Below are 22,280 nucleotides of genomic sequence, written 5' to 3' on the forward strand. Positions count from 1 at the left end.
AAAAAAAAAATCTTGGTGAACGCTTTATTTGGCGGAGTGTTCATAAGAAGTTCATAATAATTAAAAACTAATAATCATCAGACGATACATGTCATGAATATGAATGAGATTTCATGCATGCTTATGATGACTAGACTGTCATCAAGAGTCGTTTTTGAGACTTTTTTTTTCATTTATATATTTTTAGGGGTGTTTCACTTTTATTTGATAGGACAGTATAGAGGGACACAGGAATGAATGGGATGCAGAGAGAGAGGGGAAGGATCTACAAAGGACCTTGAGCTGGGAATCAAACTCTGGTCCCAAATATGTCATGAGTAATGTTGTCATGAGACCATTATAACTGTGTTATGAATTTTATAACAGCATCATTCATATTTTTCTTAACCACAACTACCTAGTACAAATAGAAATTCTATTAAATATTAATGATTCTGTTAAAAAAAAAGAATTGGCAGAGTACTGGTCTTTTTCAATAGAGATTTAAATGACAGATGACAGATTCATTACGAGCTATGTTGTCTTTATCATGACAACTTGACAAGACAGGTTATGATACATTTGCTTGTGTGTAGTTGTCATAAAGACCTCTCAAACAATGGTATTTTTGCATGTAAAAGACATGACTGAGTGAATTCCACATCATGATGTTTGTAATAAGCATGCATGCAATTTCCCTTATTTTATATCATGATTTATAAAGGTGTCATGTCAGTCTTACAAACATCCCCTTCAAGTACAGTGTTACCAAATGTTGCCATTTACAGCATACACTTATCAGCAATAAGATTTGTCTCTTTGCCAGGGCTGGGCGATTTGGCCTAAAATCAAAATCTCAGTTAGTTGAACTTTTAAATCGATTACAATTAATGAGTGATTATTTCATTTATTTATTTACTTTTTTTGCCCTCATAGTTTACTGACAGGTTTTGTACAGTAGCTCACAAATTACAAGTGAGAGATTTTTGAATGAAGGGTGCATTACATGATTTTAAAATAATAAGGAAACACACACTGTCTTCTATCTGTGATTTATTTATTGAAAATTAATGTTGAACAACTGAAATGAAAACAAGCATTTCCTAAAACCAACAGTCACTTTTTTTCTTATAAAAACATAAAAAGAATTAACTTGCACTTTCAGTAACTAAATAAATTATTTTCAGTGTTTTTTATATTAGAAGTAAAAAATAAGCAAATAACTCTTGTAAATCCTGTAAATAATTATCTTCTGTAAACAAATATTTTAATGTAAAAAATTATTTTAATGTAATGGAAAATATGAAAATATAAATCATCGTCAATGATGTGCAAAATAAGGCTTAAGAATTGTCCTACTTGACCAGAGATCAGATGTTTCTGCAAAGTGTGGCTGACAGAGCGAGGCCACGTAATCCCTTATGGGGTAAGGAAAGTAATTAGAAAAAAATCGACCTGGAAAAATGAGATTGATTATAGGTTCTGATTGTCAATTTCGATAACTTTTTGATTAATTGCCCACCCCTACTCTTTGACCATTTGTTTAATTGACCTCTTTGTCATTTTTCCAATAGGGATTTAATAAAGACTTTTTTATATCATTATGGGAAAATTACTTGAGAGAAAAGGAAAGTTATAACATCTTGATCACAGTTTCTTACTAATTACTAATTACCATTATTAAGATGTCAACATGAATCTTTATCAAATGTGCTGATGTTAAATAACAGCTTAGCTTTGGAAATGATTTTGAACTGGATAATTTTCACATACACAAAAAAATAGAAATACTTGAGTTTGTGATATATCCTTCAGTTCTTACAAAAATATTAGCAGTAGATGTTAACATGGAGCTTATTTTAAACAGAACACACCACAGTTATGTTGTTTTAGGGAGGTGTGGGAAATTTAGGCATATTTTTCTAAGTTCGAAGGCGTGTTGGTCAATTTCAGATTTTGTGTAAGCTAACAAGAGGTATTTCTCGGGACCGTATGAAAACATTGGCATAAAAAGCTATTTTCGCACTTTAGTGTCTTGAGAATGTGTGGATCTAAGGATTTATGTGAAAAGATGTGGATTTAGGTTTTGTATTTGCTTTGCTGTATCGTTGTCAGGATACCTGAGAGGAAGACTGTTTTGGCTGCCAAAGGCATTAGACTATTGACTTTAATTGTTCAAGTTATCTTGGTTTATTTGAGCTAACATGACTTGTGATCCACCACCACCCTAGATTTCTTTTTTCCAGATTAACTCCATAAGCACATTAATGAATGAGGAAATCCTGGGCAGGCTATCTGTCTGCATCAGTTTGCTTTTATTCTCCAAAACCGTGAGTTTGGTCAGAGGTTTCTTAGAAAATGCTGGTAGCATTATCAGTTTTACACATCGAAACGCTGAGGGTTCGCTTTCTGGTGTGTGAGGTTACACGGGCCACATGGTTGTAAAAAGGAAAGCTTTCACAGGAGGTGCTTTTCCTCTTCCCAGTCTTTCCAGCCAATCTCTAGTCCCAAGTGTGTTTTAAAGTGGTCAGCTGCCTATAACCATTATTATTTGTTGCTCTCAAGCCGTATAATTCACATTCCACTATCTACTCTGTCTTTGAGGTTTAGTCTGTGCTGTTTACTTGATTTATGCTTCCATACTAAACATTGTGTCCTCTTCTAAGATGACATTGGGGCCCACATGAACGTTGGGAGAACCTACAAGAACCTAAACAGGTCCAGAGAGGCAGAGGAGGCATATCTAATTGCGAAATCCCTAATGCCACAGGTATGCATTTTCTTTGTATGGTCAAAAATGTGATTATGCTCAGCTGCAAAAAAAAGCTACATCGGATCAGTCAATGTCAATACCCTGTCTGAATTTGACATTTAGATTGATGTTTTAAATAGCAAAACAAAAAGCGTATCACGACAACCAAATCGCTGTCCAACCATAATAGTCTTCTAAGCAGTCGTCTGTTCATTGCTTGATATCAGTGCAGAACAAGAGAACCTGTTACCGCCTTTCCTGTTCTCTCCTGCTGCATTTACCAGAGCCAAATGCAACAGTTTAACAAGTTTACACTGCCTTTGTGTTGCACGTCACAACACATTCTACAAAGTATTATTACCTTGATGTTACAAAACCCAAAGTAAGGCGTGCGATATGTATTGTGATTTATTATGACAATATTTTAACAGTTGTTTTAATGATGTGTCAAGTTTACATTGCCAATCACTTTGACTGAAATGATCAGAAACATGATTTCAGAATCCTAAGGCTTTAACTGCATGATGAAGTCTATTAAAATGCAGCCATAACTCAAGCTGTTGATGCATTTGATTTGTGTATATATGATTGTGATCACAAATGTCATTTTAATTAACTGCTTGACAAACAATATAGTTTCTGAGCTTTCGCCAATAAAATTTGTTGGTTCCAAACAAGGCAGAATTTTGTGAGCTGCAGAGCAACAATGCAGCATTTCATTCCATAGTGAATCTGTTTTTGAACTAATCAAGTGAATCAGTAGTTAGCCACATTTCCACTGTCGGGCCAGTGCGAGCCAGGGCTTTAATCGGGCTGCGCCATGCCATGCTAGTAGCCCGGTAGCACGAGCAAACAGGCCGAAATCATGTAACGTTTACACTGTGAGGCTAGTAGCTTGAAGCGCGTTATGCAAACCCCACCCCAAAAATGTGGCCTTAATCAAATGTCACACAACCCGCCCAAATCAGCAGGAATTAGGCAAGCAGATATAGCGAACCATCGCACCATCACGAAACGATTGAAATGTAGATAACCGAAACAAAGAAATGACACATTACTCTACAGCATTGCATTATGTCTATATGCACAGGCCTGTGTGTTTTCATTCATTATATTTGTTTACTCGCTGACTGACTGCATCGTGCATCAAATGGTCTCGACACTAACGGAGAGAAGACCCAGCACACCATCCATAAAATAAACCACAGAAATTCTCTGGTAATAACTTGGTATAAAATGTATTTTAAAACATCCTCATTTTTATAGTCGCCATCAAACATTCAGCCCAAATGCTCCGGAGAGACCTCAAATTACTAATCATTCATTCATTTCCTTGTCGGCTCTTCTTTGACTCCGCCCCAAAGCCCCAGCTGGCCCAAGGTATTGCTGGCCCCAAGGAAGCCCCGCTTTGGCCCAATCAGGCCCTGGAAGTGAAAACATGACTGGCCCTGCCTCGCCCTGGCATGCTTGCTTTAGGTGCGATAGTGATAACTCAGCTATTGATTAATTAAGGATTTTGTCCAATAACAAACAGTGTACATCACGTGTGCTTGCGGTTTTGCAGACTTTAAGTGGTCATCGCATGCATTTGTCCGTTAAGTTTATGAGACACCCTAGGGTGTTTCATTCATTATTTTAGTTTTCAGAAGGGTGCTCACAAGAGCCCCTTTTGTGGCCACTATACGTCATTGATGCAGACTGATGCCAAGCAGACCTCTACTATTGATAGATGTAAGGGCTTAGAGGAACTGCCATATTTTTAGGTTGCCACTTGGCATTGGACCAGTCACTTGTTTTGTTTCTAAATCAATCATATCTTTTGAAAGCTGTTTGAATGAAAACTCAACAAATTACTGGATAAGACAAAGACTAGCCACCACCTACTTGTGTTTGTACTGTGAATTACGGACCTAAAACAGCCAAAGCAACACCACCACCACCACCACCACCACCAAAAATAATAATAATAATAATAAAAAACACTTCTTAATTTATAAAAAATATTATTGTGAAAATACAAAATCGATTTTATTTTTGTCAGTGTTGCACAGTACTACACACAACATGCGCTGTAATTTAAAAGAAGCTAATCAAATATTAAATGGCCATACTCTGGCCTTTTATTCAAATAGCTTGTAAAGTTACCTGCTCACTGACTGTTAAAAGGTCTGCAATCTTTTTTTATATAAATATAAGGCTAAATGCCCCACATAAAATTAAAACTGACTAAGCTGAGTAAGAAAAGGTTGATGGCTTTTAGCCCATGTGCATTATCATTAATCTATAGGCTAATGTATTCCCAAATTAAATCAGTCTCAAAACGGTTGTCACTAAAAATGAAAACAGCTTTTCCAGGATTCTGTGTTTAATAGGTTCCAAAGAAGTTCCTTGTTAAATGAATGCTGATGAATATCTTTATCTGGATTTTTTTTTTTAATTGTCCTTGCTAAACAGATGTATTCACTTATTTAATCAACCCAAAAAACACAGCATTTTTGTACTGGGAAAAACGACCAAACATTAGTTGACTTATGCACTACATGTTCTCTGGATAGAGAATGTCCTGCAATGCCATTTACAGCTGATTACCAAGTAGGAGATCATGGTTCATAGCTGTGATATTAACTTGCCAGTGTCCTGTCCTTTTCAATTCTAATCTGAAACATGTAGGCAAAAATATATAATGGCAATACTCTAAGGAAACAGTGGCTGCATCCGAAATCCCCTACTAAGTGGCTACTGCACTTGAATTTTACATTTAAATGTACTACTCAGCCCTTAGAAAAGTATGTTTTATACTGTATGAATGCGAGTAGTATGAATGGAACTCAGACATACTTAATTCACCATCTGACCTACCTGTGTGAGTTGTGTTGCTTCACTTCCATTTATGAATTCTCTCATGGGCATCATGGGAAAGTGCGGCGTGCATTAGATGCAAACTACAGAATCTCGCAGGTCATCAGAGTACTTCTTGCATACTGATTTTCAAATTCTATGAATTCGAACATGCTACTCGGCTCTCACGCTGTTTTTAGCTTACTATATATTATGGAAGGATGCGATTTCGGACACAGCCAGTGATAATTTGTAATGAACGTCAACGAAGGATTTACTATACTGAATAAAAACAGTAAATTATTTTTGAAAATCAAGAGTGTATTGGCAGTTGTGTCAACACTATTAACTTTTTGATATAGTACCTAAATGTTTTACTAATTAGTATAATCTAATTCATACATTTTAGTACAGTTTGCTTATTCCCAAATCAGGGGTAAGATTTTGAGGCATGTCTTCTTTTAAAAGTCAAACATTTTCATGCAAATGAAGTTGTATGAATTTGTACAAATTAGCATGTTTTTCCTGACAATACATAAAATAGTTACATTTCCTCCTGAGATTGAACCAATAGGATACACTGTACAAGATGTTTCTTTTTTTTTTCCTATGGTCTACATGAACAGTGACAGCCTTTCACGAAACTCTGAGAGACATTCAACGGCTCTTGTAGTTATAAAAGACACATGGAAGCTTTCTATAATGGTAAACCCATCCAACCAAATGGCAGACTCATCCATCTCACAATTTCAGACCATCAATGTTAGGAAATTCCAAGCCAGTTTGCTAAAGCTGGTTGAAGCTAAAATCTGCAGGATGCTGACCCTCCAGGAGACGTATTGGACGCCTCTGACCTAAAGAATACTTGCTGTTTTTAAAAATGGTCTTTTCATATGTCCTGCCCAATTTTCCTGAAACTGATCTTACAACCTTGAACTTCACATGGGTCTATATTTCATGTTGGAATGTATGGAGGGAATGTACTGAATATACTATTGGCAGTACTGTAGTGTCAAATGTATGTAAATATAAATGCTTACAACCTTGGCTGACTTTTCCAAAACACTTTGGCAGATCATTCCAGGGAAGAAGTATGCAACTCGTGTGGCCCCCAACCATCTGAACGTTTACATCAACCTGGCTAACCTAATTCGAGCAAATGACTCGCGCCTAGAGGAAGCAGACCAACTCTATCGACAGGCCATCAGTATGAGACCAGACTTCAAACAAGCCTACATCAGCCGGCAAGTTTACATTTGTGCTGACATGGGTGAAAATGTGGTTGTATAGTTGCATGCTTGCTGATGGGGCCAAGCAAAACTGAACAGGTTGTAGGTAGTATTTTGGCTTTCATGAGGTTTCTTGGATCATGAGTTTCATTTTGAAGCTCATGTATACACTGGACGATGCTCAAAAGATACAATCTTATAAAAAATTAAGCACCTATGTATTACAAATTCACACCCGTCCTAGACCTCCTTCTGTTATCTCTATGAAAATATTTCTCATAGATATGAGTTGAAATCGCACCCTCATAATAAGAGAGTATCGGGGTGTTCACTGTTTTTGTTACAATTTGCATCAAGCAGAAATTTACGTAGTCTTCACACATAGCGATCTCGCTCTACATGTCTCATCCTGCTAATGAAATGCTGATCAGATAAGCTATTGAAAGTGGATTTACTGGAATGCCTTGGTTCTCATGAATGCCAGGACTTCCTTCAACCACATTAAGAAGACAAACTAATATCTAAACCAAAACCTCTGCATTGCTCAAACTGTTTGCTGAGAAAATATTGCTTAAAGAAACTGATCTTTCTTGTTGTACATGTGTGTTTGATTTTTTTAAGATGTCCTGCGAGAGGTATTCCAAAAATGTCTTTCTGTTTCTCTCAAATCTCAGAGGGGAGCTTCTGCTGAAAATGAACAAGCCCAGTGAGGCAAAGGATGCCTACCTACGAGCACTGGAACTGGACCATACCAATGCAGACCTCTGGTACAATCTGGCTATAGTCAATATTGAGATGAAGGACCCCTCAGAGGCTCTGAGAAACTTTAATCGCGCACTGGACCTGAATCCACGGCACAAGCTGGCTCTCTTCAACTCAGCGCTTCTCATGCAAGAGTCAGGTGTGTGGGCATTGCAGGTTGAGCCAATGAAGTAGTAATTACAATCATCATTTCCATTAAACTTGGAGTCGTTCCCCTCCTCAGGTTCAGAAGTACGCATTATCAATGCCTTAACATAACAACTAAATGAATCGCAGAAATTGCATTGTACACCTTAGCTTTTGAGAATTTACGAGTTCTACTTGGAAGTGAGCATTTTGTACAAACTAGAATCTTGTAATTACAGTAATTATAACATTGCATGAACCTACCTTAAGCAATGAAATTATCTCTGTCACAACCTAATGAGCTGCATAGACTGCTGCCTTCTGAGCATCCTAACCATTATAAAACCCTAGTTTATATCTTGCTATTCTGAGTTTATGTGTAGCAATTATTTCTTAGAATTGCAACTTTATTTCTCACAATTGGCTACATTGCAGTCTTGACTTTTATTACTGAATCTGATTACTTAATTCGGGTGTGTTTAACTTGAAATTGCTAGGTACAAACTTGAATTGTTACTTTGTGAGATACAAACTTGTAAAAAAAAAAAGAAGTTAAACGAGTTAAAAGTCATAATCTTTTTAAAAGGTTACCTTTATTTGTTTATTATTTTTATCATGTGGTAGAAACAAGGTTCCAGAGCTAATCCTCTAATGTGCTAAGCAGGATAATAAACGGCACACAAATGCGTAAAACTAATACTGAACATCAATTATGTTGATATTTTATTACATTTTATTTATAACATTATAACCTTGAGTAATTAACTGGAATCACTATAATGATTTTTCAAGAGACTTCTATACTAGGAATGGGAAGATTACCCGATATGTATCGATACGCGGTCATGCGCGTGCACGATGCGAGTGCATCGGTAGAGCAGCAGAGGATGAATGAAATTTTGGAAGCAAATCGAGATGTATCGGTTTTTGCGAGATGCATCGATTTTTCCGAGATACAGCTTATATTTTTAATATAGAATGTATTTTTAATTTATTAACAAGTGTTGTCAACCTGTTTTTGGCGCATAATTTAATCGACCTACATAAAGTAAGCCTTAGCAACGGATTTGCGGATGTGCACACACTACAACTCAGTGTATCAGGTGTGCGGATGAAGCTCGTGGAGCGCCCTCAGAAAGCGCGAGAAGCAAAACAAACATTTTATTCCCCACTGAGTTTTAAATCTAAAGTATGGCAACATTATGGATTTAAGGATGGACGACATGACAGGACAGATGCAATTTGCAAAATGTGCCGCGCATCTGTAAAATACGCGGGCAGTACGACTAATCTAAAATCTCACTTGGAGCGGCGCCACGGTGTTGTTGTGAAATCATCTTCCAGTGTTTCTGCATCCCCGGCTTTCGCACTGCTTCAACCAGTTCCAAAAGTGGTGAGAAAAGCATTGCAAGTTTTTTTTCCATGCGCAACAGTTCTGCTCGCTCTACGCCAATAACGAATGCTATTGCATTGTTCATCTGCAAAGATATTCAGCCTAGTGTCACGGAGAACGAAGGTTTTAAACACCTCCTCCTGTTAATTTTTATTTAATTATAATAATAATAATAATATTAATAATAATAATGATAAAAATAATGGGTGTCACGGTGGCACAGTGGGTAGTTTGACCACCTCACAGCAAGAAGATTGCTGGTTTGTTATATTTTTATTAGCCTGTTGTTTACAGTGACAGTGATGTTTCAAAGCAGCATAACACTGCTAGTTCACAACCTTAAGTTTTGAATAATCAGTGGCAAAATATATCTTTGTAAAACTTGTTTTCATAGTTGAAAAGTTAAATCACAATTCTTGTTGTGCAATGCTAAATTTATTTATGTTGAAAGAGTGCAAATATATACATATTTTTTTAATATATATTGCACTTATACATTCTGTTTATCTTGAAAATACTTAAATAATATGTGCTATATGTTCTAAAATGGCCCTCTACTGTAAACTGACACTCTGTCTCTGAGAGAAGAGCCAGTTTGTAAAAAAAAGTCTTGGTTTTGCTTGGTTAATAAATAATCAAACTCATTCAATGGCACAGCATCCTCTTTCACATCATCTCATAAACTTGATCTAATTAGTTAGTGCTGAAATATCGCATCGTATCGTGATATGGGTGTGAATCGTATCGTGTTGCATCGCAATATGTCACAAATGTATCGCTAATATATCGGATCGTATTCTTTGTATCGAGATGCGTATCGGATCGGCATTATAGCTTAGATGCCCAACCCTATTCTATACAGCTTAAAGTGACATTTAAAGGCTTAACTAGGTTAATTAGGTTAACTAGGCAGGTTAGGGTAATTAGGCGAGTTATTGTATAACGATGGTTTGTTCTGTAGACTATCAAACACAAAATTACCTTAAAGGAGTTAATAATTTTGACAATAAAATACTGTAGAATAAGACATTTGTTACCCGTTTAAACAAAAATTTATATTTTGTGTAGACATTTTGCTCACTTTATCTGCCATCTTGGATTTCTTGGAATTTTTTAAGTCTTGGATTGTGGCTTTTATAAAATATGCAGGCTCTGATGCTTTTGAATTTGGTTTTGCGTCTTTGGCTATGAGATTAACCTTGTAGGATTTCATTTACGCCTGGATTGTGGCATTGATGCTTTAAAATACAGTACCATCTGGGTAGGGAGCTTACTAGGTTCTGAAGATATAATGGTGCAGATTACACTCCCTAATTTTGATTTATCAGACCTGAGCTTCGAAAAACAGTGGCTTTATTACATGAAACAGTAGGGTGTTCAGTAAACTCTATGAAAGCGATAGTTTGCTAGTTAATGTTTGATTCACATGAGGTTAGACATCAGGAGCACGAGCCAAGTTATTAACCTATGGATTCTTAGCATGCCACCTCAAGGTAAGGCAGCAACCTCTCACCTAATTTGGTCCTTTTCTCATGCCTGAGAATGTTAGCGTTTGATCCAAAAGCAATAAGTTTAAATTGAACGTGACTCATTGACCCTAACTTTGAGTTTTATGCCATATTTTCACTCTTTACTTTGAATAGCCGGAAAGACTGATGGATTCGTGCAGAGTCAGGAATTAGTTTGTCATTTTTTCTGAGATTAACACACCTACGCTGCCTCAATGTAAATACAACGAATACAACGGATCTGTTTGCGCATGGTTTAAGGCCTGTTGTTCAGTCTGTTTAATCATGTGACTGAGGAAGCATGTTGCGATCAATTCACAGGCCTGCTTGAGACATTTGCTATTCTTTCATTCGTTTGTGTAGTTGTGCCCATTAATATTGTTTTTCTTTTTTTATTTTTATCGAACCTACTTTGTGATTTTTCCCACTTTTGGCCTACAGTTGTTATTTTGAACAATCTTCTTTGAGAGATAAAAAGCTGAAAGACACTCCTTACCCTCAATCCAACCCTATCATTGCAACATAGAATGGTGGGTAAAAAATGTAGATCTTGTTACAAAGCCAAAATACTACAAATGTCAGGCTTTTAAGCACATTACTCAAATCGAAAGAAAAATACTTTTTGATTTTGATTTAATAACCTGTTTTTGTACAGTATATGCAATTTTTAACTGACATCAGCTGCTCAGAAGATTTTGACTATGATTTATAATAACATGGCAACTATGATTATACCATTAAATATGCCTTTGTTTAGATAGTTACAGGAAAAAACATTCCTTGCCCGCATTTACTTTCATTGAGTGGAAAAGTATGTACATTCTGGTATGAATAACTTTTGTCTATTATGCAAGATAAGTCACATGGCTTAGATTAGCATGATTAAATGAAGAGGGAATCAATTTTTTATGCCCTACATTTACATTCACTTAAGACGTAATATACTTTTTATGTTATATCAATTATGTTGGTGTTTTATTACATCTTATTTCTAAAATTATAACCTTAGAAAATAAACTGAAATCACTATAATGATCAATGATTTCAGAACTTGTGAATGTATATACAGTTGAAGTCAGAATTATTAGCCCCCCTGATTTATTAACCCCCGTTTATTTTTTTCCCCAATTTCTGTTAAACGGAGAGAAAAAAAATTTTCAGCACATTTCTAAACATAATAGTTTTAATAACTCATTTCTTATAATCGATTTGTTTTATCTTTGCCATGATGACAGTAAATAATATTTGACTAGATATTTTCAAGACACACACACACAGCCTTCACATTTAAAGGCTTAACTAGGTTAATTAGGTTAACGAGGCAGGTTAGGGTAATTAGGCAAGTTATTGTATAACGATGGTTTGTCCTGTCGAAAACCAAACTAGCTTAAAGAGGCTAATACTTTTGACATTGGAATGTTTTTTGAAAAATTTAAAACTGCTTTTAATCTAGCTGAAATCAAACAAACAAGACTTTCTCTGGAAGAAACAATATTATCAGACATACAGTGAAAAATCCCTTGCTCTGTTAAACATCATTTGGGAAATATGAAAAAAATAAATAAAAAAATCAATGGGGGGCTAACAATTCTGATATCAACTGTAAGTCAAAACATGCGTGAATAAATGTAATCAATTGAAGACACATAATTAATATATCTATTTTAAAATAAAACAACATACTTATTCTGACTTATTAAATTCCATAAAAGTACATTTAAAAAGTGAGCATACTAAATATTATTACATTTTAAGTGATACAAAACTTAACAAATGGTTAAAGCCTAGTTTTAACACATCATATAACATTACACATGATTTGTTTTTTGGTCAATTCAAATATTTTAAATATACTTGACAAGTTTTAAGGCATAGACATTTGCTACACTGAATGGCATATTAGTGTGTCTTCTGTAAACAATGGTAGAAATGTATAAAAGTCTTTCTCTTCTATTAGCATCATTACATTTTTATAATATTTTTTACACTATAGTTGTATTGATTATTTATTTTATATAAATAAATTGGCATATTTCATAACAACGTTTGTACCAATCCTGTCTCTTAATTTCCTGAAACAGGTGAAGCTAAACTTCGGCCAGAGGCAAATCGTCGCTTTCTAACCTACGTAAAAGAGGAGCCAGATGATGCTAATGGCTACTTCAACCTGGGTATGTTAGCGATGGATGCCAACGAGAACGAAGAGGCAGAGCACTGGATGCGTGAGGCCATTCAACTGCAACCTGGCTTCCGCAGCGCTTTATTTAACTTGGCCCTGCTCTACTCTCAATCACAGCGTGAGCTGGATGCTCTCCCGGTGCTTGAGGAGCTCCTGCGGTACCACCCAGAGCATGTCAAGGGCCTGATCCTCAAGGGAGATATCCTTATGAACCACCGCAAAGATACACGTGGTGCCAAGACCTGTTTTGAACGCATCTTGAGCATGGACCCAAGCAACGTGCAAGCCAAGCACAACCTATGTGTGGTGTACTTTGAAGAACGGGAGCTCCAGCGTGCAGAACGTTGTCTGGTAGACACACTGGCAATGGCGCCGCAGGAGGAGTACATTCGACGACACCTTGCCATCGTACGCAACAAAATGGCCGCCATGAGTGCCGCAGGGCAGCCGATTGCACCGACAGAGGGTGGTAGTATGTCAGATAAGCAGCAAGGGCATCAACCAGAAGACAAAAAGGAGGAGGAGGAAGAAGAGGAAGGGCGAGGAGTTGCCTCGGGAGCAGGGGAGGGGGCCAGGAAAGAGAAGAATTTGAGGAAATCCTCCTCCACTGAAAACCAGGGCCACGGCCAGTCAGAGAAGCTGGACACAGGCCAGCCTGACAAGCGGACTAAGAGCAAATCCACAAAAGAGATTAAAGATATAGAAAAGAAAAGGGCGGCTGCCTTGAAGAGACTGGAGGAGATTGAACGCATATTAAGCAGCGATTAACCTTGTTTATCAACCACCACACTATTTTTATATAGAACTATTTAAAGCGCAAGAACAATACGTTTTGTTTGGGTTTTTCAATTTGTTTAAGCATGTTTGGTGGCGCTTGATTTTTTTGTGTCTTTTTATATATATAAGTAGTGAGTTATACCTCCTTTTCCCACAGCTTTAATTATGTAAAGCTGTTCGACTGAAAGGGAAAATCAGGTGTTGCGCTGAAGAAGCACAAAATTTGGTACAGTATGTTTTTTTTTTCCCCTTTAAAAGAAATCTTATTTTACCATATCGTTTATTTATGATTGCCTATATTTGAGTCACTGGATTAGATAGTCACAATTATGTATCGATTTACTACACCACTGCAAGTATTTTTCATAATTACACATAATACATTAGTATATCATCCAGCCCGTTTTATAGCAGGTCCGTCACATGAATGTTGAGTGTTAGTCCCATGCCCCTCCCCCTTTTTAAGTGACATCACCACATTTCCGTCGATTATTTGCTGCTGCGTTTGTTTATGTGTTATAATTGCTGTTTTGTTTTTACTCTACATGGCAAATGGTGTCAGTGTTAATTATATCCTCTGACATAATCTCATTCTGAATTAGGGTCACCTCCCTTCTCCAGCAGTGTTATTGCAGGCTTCTGGGCTTTTTACAATATGGCTCGCATACTGTTGCTGATTTCTCAGATTGGTCATGCAAAGCTTTTTCTGGTTTATTTCCCTTCTTTCTAAGGATTTCTACTGCTTTTTGCTCTGTTTCTTGTTCTCCCTACAAAGATCAAAGTGACATTATAATCAGCCGTTGAGCGGAAAAAAGCTTTGAAACCTAGTAGGCATAATTCACCCAAACTAAACTTCTGTTGTCATTTACTTAGCGTAATGTCATTAGAACGCTTCCTTTCCTCCGTGGAACATTATACCACCCTCATGTTATAAATATGACGTATGAGCTATGCAATAGTTTGGCTTCGCTAACACAAGTCATTATTCAATGCAAATCCTGACTTGCTGCTTGTTCTTTAAAGAGCGTTTGATGTCTGATTCAGAAACGACTCGCTATTTAGGAGTTGTTCATGTGACTTTAAACGTCTCCAGATATGGTGTGAATGTAGCCACAGGAAACCTGAAACTCTAATGTTATTTTTTTAAAAAGCTTCATTCTTCGTCCTTTGCCATTGTATTTGCTTGAACGAACAGGACGTTTTCTGAAAGTTTCTTCTATTTTCTAGCACATAAGTAATTCATATGGGTTTGGACCGGCATAGGGGTGAGTAAATGATGACAGAATTGTAATTTTTTGGGGTAAATGTCCCTTGAATATGACGAAAATCACAATGTAGCCCAAGATTTTTGTGGGTTCTCTTAGCTTTTGTATTTGGAAAGAATCAATCACTTTATTTCTTTCAAAGGGAGATTAGATGCCAATATGTTACTTCAGAATTTTAATGTACAGCAGATGATGCAGTTGGGTATAGTGTTTCCTGGGAAGCTGAAAAAACCATGTGCTCTTGCTGGAATCCTGTCATCATTTTACTGTTTACTTTGAAGGCCGACCCTGAAATATCTTCTTCTATCTCCTTTGACCTTTTTGAAGATCTTCATGAAAAAAAAATGGTACCTGAGAGCTGGCCAATCTGTCATGCAAAGCCTGTGCGGAAGTTGTACATTTACACAAGAGGTACTAAGACTAATGCGGGCCACATATGAAAATTGAGGTGTTATTTAAGTGTAAGAAAGCCACTTAAATTAGCGTGACATTCTTGTGATTAAGTACAAGACTCATGCTTTTCAGTGTCATCGGCTCTTTTGCCAATTGAGATGTCTTCATAAAACTTGAGTGAGAAATCTGAATCGCTTCACCTGTTTGCTCTTTCTTTTGGCAACATCTGTGCATCTGAATCCTTTTATTTTATTGTCAGTTTGATAGTCTATAAGGACAGATTTACACGATTGTATCACATTAATCCTCAGATATATGGGTTTGGGAGTTCACTTTTCTCTAAGAGGTTCATCGAAGTCATCTCACTCTGTTAAACACGATACGTCATATTTCAAGTTTCCCTCAGCTCAAGACCTACTGATGTTTAGTACATTTTCCTCTAATGGTTTGGCCTATGAGGGGTCCTGGGACCTACGGTTTTCAATAAAAAGACTTACATCAGGAATGTCTCATAAATGGCACTTTTTATGCATTCTGGAGACTGCGTACAAGTCAACAGCGAGACTTGATCAATTTTCAATTTGCAAGATCCACACGGCCCAAGATTACTCACCCACGCCTTTGACTCGCATGCTCCCCAAAGGCTGTAACTGTCATTTTGCTTGTTGTCAAGGCCTCGAGTTTCAGCCTTGAGCTTGTGTTGCAATAGAGCTCACTGTAACGTGAGATGTGCACAACGAAGAGCTACAAGCAAATGGCAAGCAAATTTTGTCGAACAATTCGGGAAATCCACAAATCTTTCTGTAACCCTTAAACAGAGCTGCTGGATTGTTTGGTGCAAATGCTCAGAGGGGAAGGCTCACAACTAGGATTTGCTGTAAAACTGAGATCCGTCGCAAATGTAATTATGCACAGTATCTGGCAGGCAGAGGAGACTAAACCACAGGAACTTGAGTTTTAAATGGTCTGCAGAGCTCCCAGTTCAGTAAAGAAGATTGTCATCACATTGACATTTGATCACACAAGATGTTTAATATGATTATGCTTTTAGTCCATGTGAGAGCACGATTTATATTATTGGATTAAAGGCTCAATGACTCTTTTGTAGTGGTAATGCCTGATTACGTTTTTAAATGGCCATGTCCGTGGTTTGGGAATTCATGAACTTGTCCATGCCCTATGGAGGGGGAAAGAAAATTAGCTGTTTGTGATGATGTACGACAGAAGCATATCGACTGCAGCAGTGTTTCCCATCCCAATTCCTGGAAGCACAACGTCTCTACACATTTTCCAACTCTTTCTAATCAAACGCAACTAAATCAACTCATCAGCTTGTTAGAAGAGACACCATAACCAGAAATAGAGACCGATAAGGGAGACATTCAAAAATGTGCACTCCAGGAAAAGGGCTGGGAGACACCATGGGAAAGACAGATGTAACCAACCGAGCTCATTGACTGATACTATTTTTTTCACACACAGAAGACAAGAAAAATTTAAATGAGGGAGTAAACAAAATGTTACAGGCTAAAACCACAGGCAGCCAGTTAAAATAAAAGACCACTACTACATTTTAATTAAAAGCTACATATATGAACAGACTTGGATTCAAAATTGGACTGTAACATTTCAAAAAGATAAATAAATAAATGGTCAAACTACACTACCTGACAAAAGTATTGCCGTTGATTCCAGTTGTAAGAGCAACAAATAATAACTGGACTTCTAGTTGATCACTTGAAAAAGTGGCAGAAGGTAGATTTTTCAGATGAATCATCTGTTGAACTGCATCCCAATCATCATATACTGCAGAAGACATATTGGAACCTGCATGGACCCAAGATTCTCTCAGAAGTTTGGTGATGGAAAAATTATGGTTTGGGGTTACTTTCAATATGGGGCTGTGTGAGAGATCTGCAGAGTGGATGACAACATGAACAGCCTGAAGTATCAAGACATATGTGCTGCCCATTACATTACAAACCACAGGAGAGGGCAAATTCTTTAACATGACAGAGCTCCAGGATTGGCCAGCCCAGTTATCAGAAATGAACATTATAAAGCATGTCTGGGGTAAGATGGAGGAGGCATTGAAAGTGAATCCAAAGAATCTTGATGAACTGCAAGAATGCTTTTTTGCCATTCCAGATGACTTTATTAATAAGTTATTTGAGTCATTACAGAGATGTATGGACGCTGTCCTCCAAGCTCATGTGAGTCATGCACAAAATAAATTCTTTTTCCACTGCAACATGACTTTATATTCAATAGTGTGCATTATTTAAGCAAAGTCAGACTTTACTGTCCTTATTAAATAATTAGAAATCAAGGCATGATCCTATTTTCTTTTGGTAAGATAAGCATATAAGCATAAAATTCTGATTCCAAATGATACAACTTGAAGTCAAGTTATTATTTGTTGTTCCTAAAACCTAGAAAATTTTTGTTTGCAAGACTTTTTTTTTTCAGGTAGTGTATATCTTGTAAAAAAATAAAACATCCTTGCAAACAAAACAAGCTGAATGAAATTACAAATTCATACTCTTCCAGTAGGTGGCGTTTCCTTGGTTGTTAATATATTTTCTGAAAACTCTGAGTTTCCCTCAGAGATACACTGACATAAATGTTGTTTTAGATGGAATTTTCAGCATCTCTGGCCTTTGTTAATATTCCCCTTGCAGACGTTGTTATATTTTCATGCAAATTAATGATTGTTATGCAGTTTACGTACAAGTATGGAGGAGATGTTAGTCCAAAAGATGGAAAAAAAAGATAAGGTGGCTAGTTCCCAACTGCACATCTGGAGCAAAAAATCATCCTGTTTTAATTTATGACCAATTGACCAGTGCATAATGTGTGTACACAGATATACTTGCATGAAAGCACAAGTTGTGCAGTGTCTGTTGCATAATCCAACATTGTTAAGATTCAATCCATGCAATCTAAAATAATAAAATCATTACCAAAATAAAAGCAACTCTATACAAAAATCTAGTGTATTATACAATATTAATACCGTTAAACATTCAATCCATGTTAAGTGAAATTAAGTTGATGATGGAGCAATAAGGTACCTAATATATCTAAATGTATGTTAAATACACACCAATACAAAATATATACTGTACACTCATCAAACACATTATTATACGAGTTTGGTGAACTCATTGTCATGTTTAAGAATTGAGTTTAAGGTTAGTTGGGCTTTGTAACATGGTGCGTTGGCTTTGTAACATGGTGCGTTGTCCTCCTGAAAGTAGCTATCAAAAGATGGGTATGCTATGGTGATAAGACATAGAGATGAACAGAAACAGTACTCTGGATGGTATATTAAAGTGATGCTCACTTGGTATTATGAGGTCAAATATTGCCAAGACAAAAAATAAACACTCATACCACCAGCAATGTTGATTACATGGCAGCAAGGTGGGTGTGGTTTGTGCCAAATACAAACCCGACTAAATGTGTTGGAACAGAAATAAAGATAAATACATTTCTCAAATCATGTCCAGTCGTGGTTCGCTATATGAACTGTACCATTAAAGTACAAATAAGTTCATTTTACAACATCCCTAGAGTTGAAATGATGAGTCTTACCATTATTGAGCCATTTTAGCTCTATGTGACATGAATCATTGAATCAGATTTCACCATTAGATTCTTGCCCAATAATAGTAATAAAAACAAAAAGAATTTTCCCATTTAAAGCTTGACATTTTTGTAGTTACACCAGGCTCACAGAAAAAGGAAAGTTGCTATTTTCTAGGTCCATATAGGTATGAACTATACTCTCATTCCATTCATGCCATAGTATGGCTGCAGAAGGTGCAATGATATTATGCAGCACTGTTACCTAGACACTAACTGGGACTATTTTCAGGTGCTGCATAATATCATTGTGCCTGCTGCAACCATGGTACTGCAGCAAGGTTTCTTGATTATTACACCACAATGAAAGTGAAGAGATACTGAATAGAAAAACTGCCCATAACTTTCCTACTATGGATGGCAAGATTATTCAGAATATCTTGTTTTGTGTTCAAATAATTTGAACAGAAGATAGAAAATCATAAAAGTTAAGAAGTTCATAAATCAGTCATATAAATCACACCTTTTGAACTTCAGTAGAAACTCTTGATCATAACTACATGCCTCAATAGATAAGGCTGCCATGAGATATTTTCACTATAACCAAGTTGTACAGGTATACCTATTAAAGTGGCCAGTGAATATATGGAACTATTTGTTATTTTTCAAATGCACATTTGAGATTGTAACTTGAAACTAATCTCAAGAAATAAACTAGCAACACAAAGTACTTTCTGTGTTGGAGACTGACCATAAATGGTTGGATCAATAAACTATTAGTCATCTCTACAAATGAATCTTTCCTTGGATGAGAAATGAAAGGCATTGTGTGGTTTGTCAGCATGTCACCTAGTGATGATCCTCCTACCCCAAGGGCACCAATGTCCTCAAGGTTAGGAGTAATCCTGCACTTTTTTTTCTGCTCACAACACCAGTCTGACTGCATAGGCCATTTAGTCACAACTTGCTTTTATGTAGCACTGTTTATAAAGCGTTTCTTGCAACTTGGTCACCTTACTTTCTCACAGATGTCAGTTAGACAATGCAAGCATATGAATCATACTTTACTCATGCGTCAGCTCAAATGAGTCACTGCCTTTATATTCAGCATAATTAGATATGGTTGGACAGCGTTTCTTTTTTTTTCTCCCCAGTATAGGAAGTATGCAGGAAAACAGGAGTTTATCAGGCCCCCCAGGCACACTGTATTGATTTCAAGGAGAAATGATGTAGGATTACAGATGTATTATCATTAAGGTCACAAAGTGTTTAAACTGATTTGCTTTCACTAATAGTTGTTGAAAAGAAATATCAAGTAAGTGAAGCAAATCGCACCTTAAATTTGGAAGAAACACTAACTCATCTCTGTGGAATGGGTGTACGTGAGTCAAGGCATGGTGGATATAAATCATTATTTAAAAGGGTTACCATATGTACATTTTTAATGAGGACAAATGGGTCTGAGTCTGAACCGTGAAACCTGGCTGTATTTCAACCTTTTAGCACTTGTTTTTGTTTTTGTTTTCTTTTATAAGCGGATGTTTTCAAGAGGGAAACATATGGAAATACAGTACATATTTTAAAACTTCTGCTGAAGTCTGCAATCGTCCACTTATAAGTTGCATGCGATGTGTTTGTCTGCGAATAACAGCATTTTGATGCACGCCATGGGAATGAGACACATAATCCAGAGCTTAATTATTTTTTCCAATCCTCTTAACACATGGTCATTATACAAGATTAGAAATGGGCTTTTCCTGTTCATTGATTTATTTTCTGCACTTTTGTTAGTTTATTGTGCTTTAAAATCTAAATTATAAAAGGTCAAATTTATCAATTTTATTCATAAATAAATTGGTCTTTTTTATTATAAAATTGTCTAATTGCATGCAGTAAGCATTTGATCACTCTTTTTTTTGTAGTTTAGTATACATAAGTCATCTTTTTTACCAGCATATGAAGGTCAATTCTGAGCATATTCATTTTAATAAAGAAGTTACTTATTAATAAATGTCTTTATTTATAACCTATTTTTCCATTTAGGTTAAATGTGTGTAACATCCATGCATTTTCAGGTAAGCTTTTTACCACTTCTCTGCCTTGTGTATAAAAAATTGTTTTTTTTTTTCTCCTCCGAACTATTTAATGAATCTTGCCTTTACTTGTCACTCTGCCTTGGCACAAAGCAGTTGCAAACGCCACATTTATTGCCTTGGACAGAATTACCACTATTGTCAGCTGAAGGCATGTTTTGAAAATGGGTTGCTTTAATATATATAGGAATGATGTGAACACATTTGCACTGCATTCCTCCCAGTTCCGTGGGAACCTTAAGATCTGTTTTTAATCATGCCATGAAGCTTAGGTCATGTGGTTTTATCTGGTTATGTTTAAAATGTTAAAATAATAGGTCACAAAAAATGAATATTCACTATTGCGGAATACAAACCAATAGTCAATTGATTTTGGTCTTTTCTTTTTTGTTTGTTTTAAGAAAACTTATATTCAGCGAGGACACAGTGAACTGATCAAAAGTGACAGGAAATAAAGTAATATGGTCTCTATGTCAAATTGAGTGTTTTACAGTATAAATTTTCAACACATTTTGTTGTTGCATCCTAATGTTAAACTGACTGATGCAACTTTTTGGGGTGTACACATGTATATAGCGCAGTCGGTAGCACGTTCCCTAGGTTTCCCAAGTCCAAAGACATGTGATACAGGTGAATTAGGTAAGCTAATTTGTCCATAGTGTACGAGTGTGTATGGATGTTTTCCAGTGATGGGTAGCAGCTGGAAGGGCATCCACCGTTTAAAACATGTGCTGGATAAGTTGGCGGTTCATTCCACTGTGGTGACCCCAGATTATTAAAGGGACTAAGCAGAAAAGAAAATGAATGAATGAATGTACTGTATGAAGATTTTTATGCATTTATGTCCACTCACCTGCCACTTTATTGCACCTGTCCAACTGCTACAGTAGTTAACACAAATTTCTATTCGGCCAATCACATGGCAGCAACTAAGTGTATTAAGGGATGTAGACATGGAGAAGACGGCCTGCTGCAATTCAAACCAAGCATCAGAATCGACAAGAAACGTGATTTAAGTGACTTTGAACAGGGTATGGTTGTTGGTGCCAGACAGGCTGGTCTGAGTATTTCAGAAACTGCTGATCTACTGGGATTTTCACTCACAACCATATCTAGGGTCTACAGAGAGTGAGCCGAAAAAGAGAAAATATCCAGTGATAGGTAGTTCTGTGCGTGCAAATACCTTGTTGATGCCAGAAGTCAGAGGAGAATGGCCAGATAGGTTTGAGCTGATAGAAAGGCAACAGTAACTCAAATAACTCGTTACAACCAAGGTATGCAGATGAGCATCTCTGAACACACAACACCTCCAACCTTGAGGCGGATGGGCTACAGCAGCAGAAGACCACTCCTGGGTGGTACTCCTGTCAGCCCAGATTAGGAAACTGGGGCTACAAT

The 22,280-nt window shown here is 36.7% G+C and overlaps 1 protein-coding gene across 2 annotated transcripts in view; it reads left to right on the forward strand.

Annotated features, from left to right (window-relative positions):
• The window catches only part of tmtc3 (transmembrane O-mannosyltransferase targeting cadherins 3), a 55,045-nt gene extending 39,653 nt beyond the window's left edge, over window positions 1-15,392 (forward strand). For both annotated transcript variants that reach the window (XM_001922451.9, XM_073942995.1), the window contains 4 exons: window positions 2,646-2,749; window positions 6,644-6,813; window positions 7,473-7,699; window positions 12,669-15,392. In XM_001922451.9, coding sequence (XP_001922486.5) covers window positions 2,646-2,749; window positions 6,644-6,813; window positions 7,473-7,699; window positions 12,669-13,534 — 1,367 coding nt within the window. In that variant the 3' untranslated portion in view covers window positions 13,535-15,392. The remainder of the gene's footprint in view (window positions 1-2,645; window positions 2,750-6,643; window positions 6,814-7,472; window positions 7,700-12,668) is intronic.
• Window positions 15,393-22,280: the final 6,888 nt, after the last annotated feature.

This window comes from Danio rerio, chromosome 25 (assembly GCF_049306965.1).
Source record: "Danio rerio strain Tuebingen ecotype United States chromosome 25, GRCz12tu, whole genome shotgun sequence".
NCBI lineage: Eukaryota > Metazoa > Chordata > Actinopteri > Cypriniformes > Danionidae > Danio > Danio rerio.